General features: G+C 66.5%; 5 protein-coding genes across 5 annotated transcripts; 3 read left to right on the top strand and 2 right to left on the bottom strand.

Annotated features, from left to right (window-relative positions):
* The first annotated feature begins 106 nt into the window (after positions 1-106).
* RHOBADRAFT_34015 (uncharacterized protein) lies at positions 107-2,368 on the top strand. Its single transcript, XM_018413165.1, has 8 exons — positions 107-183; positions 266-304; positions 376-409; positions 477-948; positions 1,238-1,513; positions 1,603-1,704; positions 1,816-2,010; positions 2,131-2,368. The coding sequence occupies exons 3-8, from the start codon at positions 402-404 to the stop codon at positions 2,290-2,292; spliced, it is 1,215 nt and encodes a 404-aa protein (XP_018273873.1). The 5' UTR covers positions 107-183; positions 266-304; positions 376-401; the 3' UTR covers positions 2,293-2,368.
* A 402-nt stretch (positions 2,369-2,770) lies between these two features.
* On the top strand, positions 2,771-4,554 carry RHOBADRAFT_11758 (uncharacterized protein; the record flags this gene model as incomplete). The annotated part of the gene is made up of 5 exons (XM_018412062.1): positions 2,771-2,826; positions 3,084-3,595; positions 3,686-3,960; positions 4,032-4,246; positions 4,320-4,554. Coding segments are annotated over 5 exons (1,293 nt in total), but the record flags the coding sequence as incomplete, so codon positions are not given.
* A 221-nt stretch (positions 4,555-4,775) lies between these two features.
* Positions 4,776-7,551, top strand: RHOBADRAFT_51627 (uncharacterized protein; the record flags this gene model as incomplete). The annotated part of the gene is made up of 5 exons (XM_018415936.1): positions 4,776-5,036; positions 5,155-5,438; positions 5,544-5,639; positions 5,722-5,863; positions 5,940-7,551. 5 exons carry the CDS (start codon positions 4,776-4,778, stop codon positions 7,515-7,517), a joined length of 2,361 nt encoding a protein of 786 aa, XP_018273871.1. The 3' UTR covers positions 7,518-7,551.
* A 1,549-nt stretch (positions 7,552-9,100) lies between these two features.
* On the bottom strand, positions 9,101-11,519 carry RHOBADRAFT_41819 (uncharacterized protein; the record flags this gene model as incomplete). Its single annotated transcript, XM_018413954.1, has 9 exons — positions 9,101-9,213; positions 9,303-9,413; positions 9,571-9,746; positions 9,812-10,300; positions 10,429-10,726; positions 10,848-11,032; positions 11,119-11,185; positions 11,249-11,371; positions 11,429-11,519. The coding sequence occupies 9 exons, from the start codon at positions 11,517-11,519 to the stop codon at positions 9,101-9,103; spliced, it is 1,653 nt and encodes a 550-aa protein (XP_018273870.1).
* A 728-nt stretch (positions 11,520-12,247) lies between these two features.
* Positions 12,248-13,339, bottom strand: RHOBADRAFT_41818 (uncharacterized protein; the record flags this gene model as incomplete). Its single annotated transcript, XM_018413953.1, has 4 exons — positions 12,248-12,329; positions 12,407-12,553; positions 12,624-12,836; positions 13,215-13,339. The coding sequence occupies 4 exons, from the start codon at positions 13,337-13,339 to the stop codon at positions 12,248-12,250; spliced, it is 567 nt and encodes a 188-aa protein (XP_018273869.1).
* Between the last annotated feature and the right edge of the window lie 547 nt (positions 13,340-13,886).

The raw sequence follows: 13,886 nt of genomic DNA, 5'->3' as shown, positions 1-13,886 counted from the left end.
ATGAGCGGACTTTGACTGCGCGCTCCGCATGTCTGACGCTCGAGCATCATTGTGGGGAGCGGTGGCCGTGGCTTTCGCTCTTTTCCTCCACTACGCTCGCTACCATGCTCGCCGTCAGCTTGCTGGCTCTCGCCGCCGCGGCAGGCGCCTCGCCCGTCCAGCAGGTCGTCTTTGGCACCGCCGGTCCGTCCCTCATCTCGTTCCTCCTCGTCCCGCGGCCGCTCGCTGCGATCGTGCACCAGGCTGACACCGGTACACTCTGCAGACACGCTCCCGTCCATCAATGAGCTCCCCAAGATCCCTCGTGCGTGACGTCTCTCGTCATTCCCCTCGTTGACGTCGGTGCGCTGACCCTCCTCGTCCTCACCCGCGCAGACCACAAGTTCAACCCGTTGGACCACATGAGTGGGTGCGCCCACGTCTCTCTACGCTCGAGGCGACGAGAGCGGCGCTCACCTTGCTTCCTTCGCTCGCAGGATCGCGCCGTACCATGACGCTCCGAACGCCGACGTCTCGCCGCCGCCGCAGTGCACGGTCGCCGCCGCCGCGTTCCTCGTGCGGCACTCGTCCATCTACGCCAACGACGACGAGTACGCCGACTACATGGAGCCGTTCATCGCGCGCGTCTACTCGGCCCAGGAGCGCGGCGTGCCCGTCCTCGACCAGTCGCCGCTCAAGTTCCTCAAGGACTGGCGCAGCCTCGTCAACGAGACCAACCTCGAGGACATTACGCCGTCGGGCAAGGACGACGCGCGCGAGCTCGGGCGCCGGTTCCGCAAGCTGTACGGCGACCTCATGCCGCCCGAGCACCTCGGCAAGCGCAAGGGCGACCTGTCGAGCTGGCTCAAGAACGGCGGCAAGAAGCACCACAAGGGCAAGAAGGTCAAGACGCCGTTCAAGGTGTGGAGCGCGAGCTCGGAGCGCGACGTCGAGTCGAGCAAGTCGTTCGTCCAGGGCGCGTTCCCGCACTGGCAGGCGGGCCACGGCAACGGCGGCGGCGAGGGCGACGGCAAGTTTATCCAGCTCGTTGCCGTCAAGAACAAGGTGCGTCCCTCTTTCTCTCAGTCCCCCTTGCCTCGAGGGAAGGAAACGCGACTGACGCTGCGCTCGTTCCCCCTCTCTCGTGTAGGACCCCGACTGGGCCCACTCGCTCACGCCTCACGTACGTCCCTGCCTCTCTCTCTCTCTGCCTCGCACGCCGCACGAACGCCCTCTGATTGTCCTCGTCGACGAGCAGAAGATCTGCGACGCCTTCACCAAGGAGTCGGGCAAGCCGCACGCCCAGCAGTGGCTCGAGACGTGGGGCCCGGCCGTCCTCGACCGCCTCAACGCGCACGCGCCCGGGTGGAACTTTGAGCTCAACGACGTCATCGCCATGTTCATGCTGTGCGGCTACGAGACCGTCATCTCGGGCGCCAAGACGCCGTCGTCGCCGTTCTGCAGCGCCGACCTGTTCAGCCCAGAGGAGTTCCGCGCGTTCGGGTACCACCAGGACCTTCTGTATCACTACATGGTGCGTCCCCTCTTCTATCCTCGAGCTCGTCGTTCGCGGTGTCCTGTGGAGCGTTGCCTGACTCTTTTGCCTTTCCCCCCTTCAAAAAGGTCGGCTACGGCGCGCCCACGGCGCCCTACCTCGGCGTCCAGTGGCTCAACATCTCGACGCACAACCTCCTCGCCGCCTATGCGCCCGACCCGCACCCGAACGTGACGATGCCGGCCTCGCCGTCGCTCGTCTCGCGCCTGTCGTCGTTCGTCACCGGCAGCAAGCCCAAGCTCCCTCCTCCCTCGAACCCGCCCGACGCGACCCACACCCAGCTCCTCTACGTCTACTTCACGCACCGCGAGGAGCCGCCTGTCGCGCTCACGGCGCTCGGCCTGTGGAACACGTCGACCGAGGACCTCCCCGACACGATGATGCCCAAGGACCGCCTGTGGAAGACGAGCCACCTCCTGCCCTTCCTCGGCCACATCACCATCGAGCGCCTGCACTGCGAGGCCGACGAGGACCAGGTCATGGCGCCGTCGTTGTCGTCGTCGTCGTCGTCGTCGAACAGCTTCTGGCGCACGCTCGTTCCCTCGTTCGGCAACGACCACGGCAAGGACCGCCCGCGCCCGACGCACCCGCGCAAGGACTACGTGCGCGTGCTCGTCAACGGCGCGCCGCAGCCGCTCCCGAGCTGCCACGACGGGCCCGGCGGCACGTGCCGCCTCGCCGACTTTGAGAACTTTGTCCGCCAGCGCTCCGAGGAGTTCAGCGACTTTGAGGGCGCGTGCAAGAAGGACGACGAGTAGGGTCGGTCGGTCGGTCGGTCGTTTCTCTATCTCTCTCTCGCTGTAGCACTAGAAATGCAGCCTGTCGTCGAGTCGGTCTGAGCGTCGTCGAGTCGACTTTCTCAACCTCCAGAGCCTAGCTCGCTCGCCGCAGAGAGTCTCTTTGCGCGCTCTCCTGCAGTGCACCGACTCGGTCCCTCGAGGCGCAAGAGCCCGCAGTCGAGGAGAGAGCGAGTTAGCGAGTTTGTAAGGCCGAATAGCAACTTTCGAATGGAAGCTGGCTTGAATACGAGTCGCTCCTCGCGTCGCCTCCCTCCTCCACCACCATCCACTACCGCTCAGTCCAGCCGCAGCCTTTGCATGGTGAGCACAGCTCGCTCTCTCTGCACTCCAGCACCTCGGCTAACCCTCTCGCCGCGCAGTACTCCGCCCCTGTCCTCCCCCCTGCCGGTTCGTCGTCGTCGACCTCCCTCATCATCAGCCTCGCCCTCCTACTGACTCGAGCCGCCGCGCAGGTACCAAGCCTAGCCTACAGGGTGTCCACATAAAGCAGAGGTGCGCCTCCCCCTTCTTCTCTCTCGTCTTGTCGGCAAAGCCGGGGTCCGGTCGCGTGCCCCGCCTGCTCGACTTGAGCAGACGGCTCAGCGGCACCGCGAGCGCGACACGGGCACGCACGGTCGTCGTCGTGCTCCATCAAGCCTATCGGGCCGCCGTTGCGCACGCCAGCAGCTGACTCTGTTCCCTCCCTCCTCCTCCTCCCCTTCCCTCCCTCTCCACCAATCCGACCTCTACCTGCGTCTGCCGCCGTGCAGGAAGGGCCAGGCCAAGGCCGCCGCCAAGTTCGAGCCGTTCCAGTTCCGCGACCAGCTCGTGCACCACCTCGCGTCGTGCCCGCCGTCCGACTACGACTCGATCTCGGCCAAGCTCGACGCGCTCGCGTCGCAGCTCGACTACCGCAAGTATGAGGAGCAGCTGTTCCAGATCCTGCTCGTCGGCGCCGTGCTCGCCCCGGGCGGCAGCATCGTCGAGGACGGCGTCGAGCGGTGCACGTTCAGCATCGCGACGACCGGCGGCGACAGCGACAAGGTCGACCTCGCCGAGATGAAGAAGGCGACGGCCGTCTTTGAGCGTCTCATGCGCCGCTACAAGTACCTCCAGCACGAGTTCAGCGAGAACTACCTCAAGCAGGTGTTGGGCTACGCCGGCAAGTTTGCGCCCGTCGAGCAGGAGCGCCTCGCCGCCGCGACCGCCCTCTTCGTCCAGGCCGACCTCGTCCCGGCCAGCGTCGTCGGCGCCGTCAGGACCGACTGGAACGTCAAGAATGGTGAGGGTCGCCCTTCCCTCTCGTCTCGTCCTCGCGCGGCCCTGCCCTCCTCGACAAAGCGCACGACCTGACTCTCTTCCGCCCACGCAGGAATCGCCCAGCCGTTCCTCGTCAACTTCTTCAAGACGCTCGTCGCCATCAAGGAGCCGCTCGAGCCCGTCCTGTCGTCGTTCCGCAAGGCCGGCCTCGCCGAGCTCGACACGTTCTTCCCGACCAACAAGCGCGCCGAGGTCGTCCCGACCCTGCGCTCGAGCGGCGTCGTCGCCGTCGCCGACTGGTACGCCAAGGGCAAGGCGACCCAGATCCGCGACGAGGTGACCAAGAAGGTCAAGGGGCTCGTCGGCGAGCACGCCGACCCGGACGAGGTGCGTCGTCTCCCTTCTCTCTCCCTCGCCGTGACGGACGACTTACTCTCGCCGTCTTCCACACGAAACAGATCCTCGGCGTCCTGCAGCCCATCCACTCGCGCTCGGTCCCGGCGATCGTGTCCGAGACCGACTTTATCGCGCTCGTCTTCCTCGCGCTCGTCTCTCGCATCGACCTCAACGCCGAGGGCCCCGTCGTCGTCGACGAGGCCGTCATCCAGGTCAAGGAGTACTCGCCTGTGCTCGAGCCGTTCACGCAGCGCGCCGTTGCCGAGGTCGCCCTCGTGTGCGTTCCACCTTCTCGTCCCTCCTCGCGCCTTCCGCCCGCCGAGACTGACCCATCATCTTCCTCGTCTCAGCAACACGATCCAGGTGTGGTGCCACGACAACCCCAAGGTCGGGCCGGCGTTCCCTCGCCTGCTCAAGACGCTCGTCGGCGCCGACATCCTCTCGACGGGCCCGCTCGTGTACTGGTACACCAAGGGCCACAAGGCGCAGGGCGCCGAGCAGCTGCGCGCCAAGGCGGCGCCGCTCATCAAGTTCCTCCAGGAGCAGGACGAGGAGGACGACAGTGAGGAGGACGAGAGCGAGTGAGCGAGCGAGCCGTCTGTTGTGTGTTCTCTGTCCTGCATTGCACCGCATCGAATCGCCGTCTCTACCCAGGCTCTGCGAGAGCTGTCGAACGCGAACTCGAGAGTCGAACAGTCGCCTTTGCCGTCGTCGTCGTCGGCGAACCGACCGGTCGCTCTCTCTCGTCAATTCTGCGCCTCGCCGCACCCAGAGCGCTCGGCTGGCGACCGAGCTCTGCTCCCTACATGCTCGCCCAGCCACCCATCTTTGCCCCACTCGAGCCCGTCGTGTTCCCGCCGCCCTCGACCTCATCTTCCGCTCCCCTCCCGTTCCCGACGAGCACCGCGCCAAGCGCAGGCTCGACTCGCCTGAGGGGCTCGCACCGACATGCACGCGCGGCGAGGGACGCGCTCGAGCTCGTGCAGCGGCTCGCCGACCAGGTCGACGGCCGAGGTGGAGGTGGGGACTCGGACGGGGGCGACAGAGACGAGCTAGACGCAGAGCAGGTGCGTCCATTCTCTCTTGTGTGATCTCGAGTGCCTCGCGCGGTCGTCCAAGCGCACTGCCGCCGAGGCGCTCGCCGCCGACGGGCCTGTTCGCTGACCTCGTCCTCTCTCGGTGCAGGGCATCATCGCCAACCTCGAGTCGCACGGCTGGACCTTCCAGGAGACGACGCAGGGCGTGCGCATCTTCCACTCGTCGTCGCAAGACCCAGGCGCGACGCCGCCCGACCTCGACCGCTCGACCCGCTCGTCCGCCTTCTTCTCGCCGACAAGGAGCACGGCGAGCGCACGAGGCGGCGCAGGTGGACCGCAACCGGCGAGCAGGGGACTGAGGGCAGACGAGGCGTTGCCGTTCTTCCGGGGCGAGGGCTGGATCGAGGGCAGCTGGAAGAGGGAGGACGTCGCGTGCGTCTCAAGCCTTGTCCCTCTCTTCCTCCCGCGTACATCGATGGAGAGACGAGGTCACACCTTCTTGTCGCTCGCACTGACAGCTTTCCCCTTTCCTTGCAGGGCCACCATCTTGTCGCTCGGCGCTCGCGCGGTGTGGGACCCGAGGATGGACGCCTCGAAGAGCCAGGTCGTGCAGCACTTGAGCGACACCGACAGGTGCGCCCTCTCTTTCTCCCTCTCTCTCTCACTCGATCGGTCACTGACTGGCGGGACGACGGCGCTCCTCGCGATCACGCAGCCTCACGCACCTCTGCATCCGGAGCAACCTCGTCGCACCTCGAGACGCGTCCCTTCTCGGCACCACGGCCCAAGACGAGCGGCCCGGCAAGACCAACGTCACCTACGTCGTCGGCACGTCCGTCGACGATCCGCTCATTCCTGTACGTCCCGTGCTCACGGCCTCGCCTCCTCCTCGAGGTGGTCGCCCTGACCTTGCTCTCGACGACTTCGCCGCAGCGATCGGGCCAGCGCACGACGATCCACATCAACGGGTTCGCCCTGCGGTCCTTGTCTCTCCCTCCCGACTTTGAGCCGCCAGCGCCGGCACCACTGCGTCCCGAAGCGTCGCAGCCCGTCCGCCCGTCGCATCGCCGCACGCGCTCGAGCGCCTCGGTCATGCAGACGTCGAGCGCCCTCCTCGCCACCGTCCCTCTTCCACCTGTACCCGGCGCCGACGCGAGCTCGCCGGCTCCACCTGTGCGCCCTCAGCTTCATGGCTCGGCGACCCACATCGGCAACTTCAGCGCGCCGCAAACGCCTCCGCCACTCGCGCCACCGCCTCTCGCCCACACGACGTCGTTCTACACGTCGGCCAGCAGCTCGTACAACGCGTCGCCCTCGCTCGGCCCGGGCGAGCTCCCCGGCCCTTACCCTCGGTTTCCCTTCGGCCCGCCAGCATTCGCGGCCCAGCCCGCCCCGAAACGGCCCTCGCCTTCACGCCCGGCGTTCTGCGGCCCCGGTCTCGGCGTCTCGATGGTCGTGCGCGCCTCGGCCGGCATGAACCTGCCGCAGACGACCGTCAACCAGCTCTCGGTCCTCCTCCCGCTCAACATCGCCGCCATCGGCCGCTTCCTCGCCGGTCACGGCTTCGCGCCGCACATCGTGCGCACCGGCGGCGGCGGCGGCGTCAAGGTGCGCGAGGAGGAGTTTGACGCGCAGGCCGGCCGGTACCGCACGACGTTCACGGCTGCGCCTGCGCCCGAGAGCGGCGGCGGCGGCGGCGGCGGCGAGGCGCGCATCCGGTTCTACGGCGGCGCGTTCGGGCGGGCGAGGTTCCACGTCGAGGTGCGGCACGTCGAGCCCGAGCGTTGGCGCCTCGAGTACGACGTCCCGCCCGGCGCGGCGCAGGAGGGCCGGCTCGACGTGTACCGCGAGAGCGAGGAGGTCGGCGGCGAGGGCAGCGGGCAGTGGCGCAGTCGGCTCGTCGTGACGCTGCGAGGCGCGCCGGACGAGGTCGACGCGCGGCAGGAGCGCAGGCCGTCGGCCGCGTCCCTCCTCTCGCCCATCGACGGCGACCTCCCCTCTCGCGACCCGGCGCTCCAGCCCGGCCCTCTCGGCGGCTGCACCATCGTCATCCCACTCTCGGCGACTCAGCCCGGCCTGCCCGTCATCGTCACCGTCGCGCGCACGACGAGCGACTCGGCGTCGATCCCGCTCGCGCGCATGCGCGGCATGTCGTCGGCCCTCGCGCAGGCGTCTCAGGTCGTCCTCGACGACCACTTCTCGCTCTGCGACAGCGTCGAGGACCTGCTCGCGTGCATGACCGAGGGCGAGGCGCGCGCCGACATGTGCCTCAAGGGGACGAGGCTCGTCCTGCGCGAGCTCGACGAGGCGCGCGACCGCGAGGCGCAGAGTGCGGCGGTCGCGGCGGCGGCGGCGGCATTTGCCAAGCGTGGGAGGAGAGGGTCGGGCTCGACGACGAGAACGATGCAGAGGAGGGACGGCAGCAGCGCTCGCCGCGGGTCGGCAGAGTCGGTCACGTTCAGCGCACCTTTCGTCATGCCTCGACGGGTGGTACCTCCTCCCCTTGATTAGACGGCGCAATAGAGCTTAGATTCCGCCGCTCTCGAGCAGCCTTTGTCGCCGTCGTCGAGCAGCAACTTTGCTTTCCTCGGTTCAGCTTCTCGACGCTCGACTGCGCCGACAATTCTGGCTGCACCTCGTACATCTCGCTCGGTGTCGTCGCTGCACCGCACACCGAGGGCAGGTGACCCAGCGGACCGTCGCTTTGCGTTTGTCCCCCACCTCGCCGCTCCGCTCGTCTGCTCGCTCGCTTCTTGCTTCTCCTCGTCGCTCTTTCGACGCTGAGCTCTACGAGTACCCTCGCCGCTGTCAATCTCGTCGTCTCTGGCCGAGAATGACCTCGTCCCGGCCAACGCTTCCCTCGATCCGCTCGGTCCCCGTCCTCGCCGCACACCTCTTGCCTCTCGCCTCGCCCTGTATCGAGTCGAGACCGAGTTCCGGGCTCGTCATCGAGCTCGTCAACAGCAGCGACGACGAGCACGAACCGCTCGAGGCCGGCTACGAGGCGAGATGGGGGACATCCGCAGATTCGAGGCCTGAGCGCGGAGAGTCCGCGAACGCGGCGAGCTCTCTCGAGCGCGAGGGGACGAAGCAGCCGAGGAGGAGGGTCGTCTCGCGTGCCTGTGCTCCTTGGTGCGTCCCACTTTCTCTCCTCGAACGGAAAGGAGCCGAGCGTTGACGTGTCCTCGATCAACTGCGTCGACAGCAAAGTGCGCCTCCTCAAAGCGGTTGGACATCTTCCCGCCTCGTGACGACGGACTGACAGCCTCGAATTGCACACAGAGGTACCACACGCAGTGCTCAAACGGGCCGAGGCCGTGCAAGATGTGCGTCCGGCGTCACCGGGCCCACCTGTGCGTCGATGCGGCGGTGCGTCCTCCTTTTCTCCCTCGCGCAGTGACCTTACGCGTTCCTCGAAGCGCTCAGAGACCCTTCTTGTCATCGCGACCCTGATCTCGCGTTTTCCTGCAGCCAGCCGTCGTCGACAAGCCGAAGCCGAGCCAGCCTTCCCAAACCAAGGCTCGTCCGGCGCTCTCGCGTGGTCCTCTCGAGGCCGCCGCCTGGCAGGCCAGTCGTCCAGCTCGCTCAGACTACCCGTGCGACCGTCGCTCGAGCGGCTGGACCCCAAGTCGCCGGGCTCGCCTCGTCGAGCCGGATCCGCAGCCGCAAGTTGGCGAGGACGGTGAGCTGACTGACGACGGCCGCGTCGAGCGCGAGATGTCTGAGCGGCTCAGCGACACTCGTGAGTAGCGCTCTTTCCTCGTACCCCTTTGTTGCAGCCCTACTCGTCCCTCGTCTTCCCCTCCGTCCTCGTCGTCTTCCTTTTTGCCCGCCTTTCGCCGCCCTTCGTCCTTTTCTCCCTCGCCTTCTCTGTAACAGTCGCAGCTTGGATAGTCTGTCAATCGATCACTTTCGTTCGGCAGCCCGTCGCGTCGTCCTCTCTCGATGGTCGCCCCTGTCAAACTTGCGCTCGAGCCGCTCTTGCAGAACTCGCTCTCGTCGCTCATTTTCGTCGCCCTCTCTCTCGAGAGGCCCAGAGAGAGAGGGAGATGTCGAACATGTGCAACTGCAAGTAACCTCTGCCGTGAACGCCCTCACCTCGTAATGACCTGCGCGATCGAGCCTCCTGCAGGCTCGTCCTTGCCCTCCTCGTCGGCCTTTTCGTCGCTCAACCTCGACACCTTGGTCGGCGCCGCCATAGAAGAGTCTGCGAGCGAGCCTGGACGGCCGAGTGTCAGGAAGGAGGCGCTGGGCGAGGTGCTCTAGGCGAGGAAGAGAAGAAGAAGGAGGACGCACCCTGCGTCGGCGCCCGGAAGACGCGCCGCATGCCGCAGAACCAGGACACAAAGACCCAGACGAGCACGATACCGACGGCGACCGGCGCGTAGTTGAGCGTGTTGATGTCGACTGCGAGAAGAGGGTAAAGAGGGATCGAGGTCAGTTTGGGAAGGTCGACTTGGGAAGGTCGAGTCGGAAGGTCGAATGAAAGGCTCGAGTTGGCGAGCAGAGGGAACGGGCCGAGGGAGAGGGACGAGGGAGAGGTACGAGGGAGAATTTAACGGACCTGGATTGGCCGTCGGGAAACAGAAGACGACGGTAATGAAGATCACGTAGGCTGTCGCGATGAGGGCGACGGGCCTGCTGAGCATACCGAGGTGGAAGGGGCCTCGCAGTGTGCGGAATCGAGCTTGGTCGAAGCCCGCGATTGCGATAGGAATGATGTAGGAGATGTACAGGCCGCTGCGCGAGGCGAGGACGGTCAGGAAGGGCTCGAGGGGAGGACAGCGAGCGAACGAGGGACGCACATGGTTGCGATCGAGGTAACGGCGGTGAACGCGACGGCGCTACCGAGCGACGGCAGGGCGAGGCAGAAGGCGAGGACGACGGCGAGCCACACGGTCCGGACCGGCGCGCCCGTTCTCGCCCCGACCTTGTCGAAGAAGCGCGGAAGGCCGGCGTCGCGCGCAAAGGCGAAGCACATCCTGCTGTTTGACGTGACCGAGAAGGTGCCGCACAGTGTGACGCAGCAAATGATGAAGCCGAACGCGACAGCACCTCTCGTTTTGCCGAACGCTTCGACGAAGATGTGGAGGACGGGCTGGCTCGAGTCGAGGGTCGCCTGGTAGTCCGGCATCGAGAAGAGGAGGGACAAGAGGTAGAAGAGGCCGAAGCACGCCGACGCGCCGACCGAGATGAGGACGCCGAGAGGTGCTGCTCGTCCCGAGTCTGCCGTCTCCTCGGCCATGTGCGCCGACGCGTCGAAGCCGGTGATGGTGAACTGGGCAAGGAGGATACTGCGGACGAGCGGGAGGTCAGTATACTGCGCATGAGCTGAAAGGCCCCACCACCGACCGGGCTGCGCACGAGCCGCCTCGTCGCACCCTCGCTCGAGCCAGAAGTTTTCGGAGAACTCTCGACGCACCCAGTGAGAGCCACGTAGGCAGGAGAAGCCCGCATGCTCCATCCAGGGTCGCCCGTGCCGTCGTAGAACGTGCCGAACACTTCCTTTGCCGACCTTAAAGACGGCGCGCTCGCGAGAAGGGCGACGCCGACCGAGAAGACACCGACCGAGTGCATGGCGATCGACAGGCGGTTGAGGTGACCAAGCAGCTTGACGTCGACCGAGTTCAACAGGCCAGCTAGGACGAGGAGGCCGGCGTCGATGCCGATGATGCGGGCGGCCGAGCTCTCGAAGCCGTACTCGCCGGCGAGGGTCGCGACTGTCGACCAGAGGTGGGTCAGTACGTGCCTTCGAGCTTGCTGTTGAGGTCGGGCGAGAGAGAGATAGGGTTGGGGATTGAGGTCGGGCGGGAGAGAGAGAGAGGAGGGAGAGGGACGCACTGAGGTTTGCATTTCCGAATGTGATGGACGCTGTAACGGCGATCTGGCCGAGCAAGTTGAACCAGCCTGTCGCGTAGGCGGCGAACGCGCTGTACTTGGGCCGAGCGAGGAGCGCTGCCCAGTGCATGGGCCCTCCTGCCGACGGGACGGCCGACACGACCTCGGCCATCGAGAAGGCGACGAACCTGCGCGGTAGAGAAAGAGAGAGAGAGGGGGAGAGAGAGAGAGAGGGAGGGAGAGAGATAGGTTCCATTTTGGCGGGTCAGGCGACCGTACCGGCAAGCTCGAGGGATCGAAGACGCACATGGTCATGATGGAGACGCAGATCCACCCGATGGCTGAAAGAAGAAGCGGGTCAGCTTCGAGGAACCTGGAGAGAAGTCGGTGAACGAGCGACGCACCCATAACTCCTGGTCCGCCGTTCGTCATGCCCAGAAGGAAGCTCGTAGTGATGCCGGTGCACACGCTGATGACGCTGAAGCTCGCGCCGACCGATTCCAGGGTCGACCAGCCGCGCTTGAGCTCTGCGAGAGGAGGATCAGGACGAGGAGGAGGAGGGGAAGGAGGCGACGGCGACGCACCCTGGTCGTACCCGAGCTCGTGGAGACGCTCCGAGTCGTCGGCCTTGTGCACCGGCTGCGCTTCTGCAGCTGCCGCGTCCTTGTGCGCCATGATATCGAGGGCGTGGGGGAGCCTGAGCGGGGCGAGGCGAGAGGAGGAAGTCTTCGAAATGCGGCGCGCGAGAGGGGGCAGCAAAGGCGCTCGTCGACAGCAGGGTCGTGCAGAGCAAGCTGCTGTAGCGATTGAGGGCGAGGAGCGAGAGAGAGAGCCGCAAGAAGGCGGCTATCTCGCCCGGCGCACCTGCGCCTCGGCGGTTACTTTTGCGGGGAAGGAAGCTAAATCCGACCGTGACAGCGCTCGATTGCCCTGTTGCCCGCGTTCGAAGGGGGATCGTCGCACTGCAATCTTTCTCGGTACAACGAGTCGAGCCCGGATTCGTCGCTGTGTCCGGTGCCCTCTCTCCGACGTGGGAACTCTGCCGCGCATAGTCGCTCGTCCACGCTCTCTCTATCGGGTCGGAAGTCCTCGCAGGAACTCGAGCAGAGAGAGAGACCGACAGGTCCGTGCGCGCCTTCCCAAGTGGAGGAACTTGCAAGGCGACCGCTCGCCCCTGCCGCTCTTGCGCAGTGAGTTCCGAGCAGACCTGTCGAACAGCTCTCTGAGCGCAAGTCGCGGTACAGGCAGAAGCAAGTCCAGCTTCGCTCGGAGCCCACCTCAAGCACAGTCTCTCTTGCTTTCGCTCTCTCCTCGGCGGTCGGCAGTGCTCCAGGACGGCGCTCCGAGCTCAGTCGCGAGTCCAGAAGAGAAACGGACTTGATTACAGGCGACCGACGAAACCTTTACGCCGAGGTCGTGTCGAAGAGCACCATGGGGAAGTAGGCGTTGGGGTCGGACGGCGCCTGCTCCTTCGAGGCGTGCCAGCTGCGAGTGCGAGTCCGGTCAGCTCGGCGGACGCGAGACGGGCTCGAGGAAGAGAAGGAAGAGAGCGCGGGACGCACTTGTACTTGCGGCCGGGAGGCTTTGGCGGGCGGAAGCCGGACGAGGCGCCGGACGGGGTCGAGTACAGGGCGGCGAGGGACGGGGCGGGCGAGTCGGCCGTGAGGGCGGTCGTCTTGTCGCTCTCCGAGGCGGTGACGGGCGGGAGGCTGTGTGGGGCGTGGCGGCGTGAGCGGCAAGTCGAAACTGAGTGAGAAAGGGGACGAGAGAGGGACGCACGCCTCGAAGCCGCCCTGCGCAATGAGGAGCTTGGCGAGCTCGCCCTGGGTGACGACCTCCGTCTTGGGGAACATGCGACGGAAGTCGCGCTTGAAGTAGGGGTTCTGCGCGACGTCGGACGCCCTGGACGAGGGGACGGTGAACTTCTCCGGGCGCGAGGCGGGTTCAGGCTGGCGGTTGGCCGACGCGAGCGGGTTGCCGGTCGACGACTCACTGTGGACGGGACGAATGTGTCAGTACGGGCTCCTGCTTCGACGCTGTTGCTGACTGTGTCAGGGCGGGCCATCTGCGGCCGACGTCGGCGGGTGCGGGAGGAGGGCAACGCCGAGCTTGTGCGGGCCGCCGCGCGCGCTCGTCGGGCTCGAGCTGGACCGCGTGGTGTGCTGCAGCTTGCCGCTCGTCCTTCAGATGGCCGCCCGGGCGAGCTGGACTGCCCCTGCTCATCGCCCTCGTGGGCCGGACCCGCCGCCCTCCTCGTCCACCTCCTGCGCAGGCTTGCACGACACCGCAGCGCTCCCCACACCCATCGAAGACCCGACAAGCAGGTGGACCACACACCGCGAGAGCGAGAGAGACGAGGCGAGGACTCACGGGTTGACGACGATGGCCCGGCGGATCTTGCGCCAGAGCGGGGTCTCGTCGGTGGCGTGGTACGCGTGAGGGTCGGCCGTGAGCTTCTGGCGGAGCACGCGCGTCGAGCGGAGAGCGGCGGCCATGGTTGTCGAGGGGTGCGGACCAGGAAGAGGAGCTCGCTCGTCGCTGGCCAATCTCCGCTCTCGAGACGCAGCCGCCGTCCCTCCCTCGCCTCGAGAGCAAACGAGGATGCTTGCAGAGCCCTCTCACACACTTGCAAGAGAGACTCTGGGGCGGCTCGACCGGAGAGGAGAGCTCGCGATTCCCCTCCCTCACGCTCCCTTGAGCGAGAGGTCCGTTCGCCGCTCTCGACAGCGAGCGCTCCTGGTGCGACGCACGTACTGAAATGAACAGCCATGGTGGTTACAACATCGACCGACGACGAAACACGAACAGACAGACCGCTCCCGCCGCCCCTCCTCGCCCTCGAGAGCTCCTCTCGCTGTACAGCCGGCTCTCCTCCTGCGCACCGCCCTCGCCCCGCCGCTCCTCCTGCCCCTCAGAACCCGAACCGCAGCTCCTGCCTCGTGAACGTCGGCGGGCGCCAGATGAGCTTGGTCGGGTCGATGCGGCGCCGGACCTTGGACCGCACGCGCTCGTGCTGCTCGAGGACGGCGGGCGAGACGACGA

The sequence above is a fragment of the Rhodotorula graminis genome (assembly GCF_001329695.1).
Source record: "Rhodotorula graminis WP1 unplaced genomic scaffold RHOBAscaffold_2, whole genome shotgun sequence".
Lineage (NCBI taxonomy): Eukaryota > Fungi > Basidiomycota > Microbotryomycetes > Sporidiobolales > Sporidiobolaceae > Rhodotorula > Rhodotorula graminis.
This window is presented reverse-complemented; position numbering and strand designations above follow the sequence as displayed.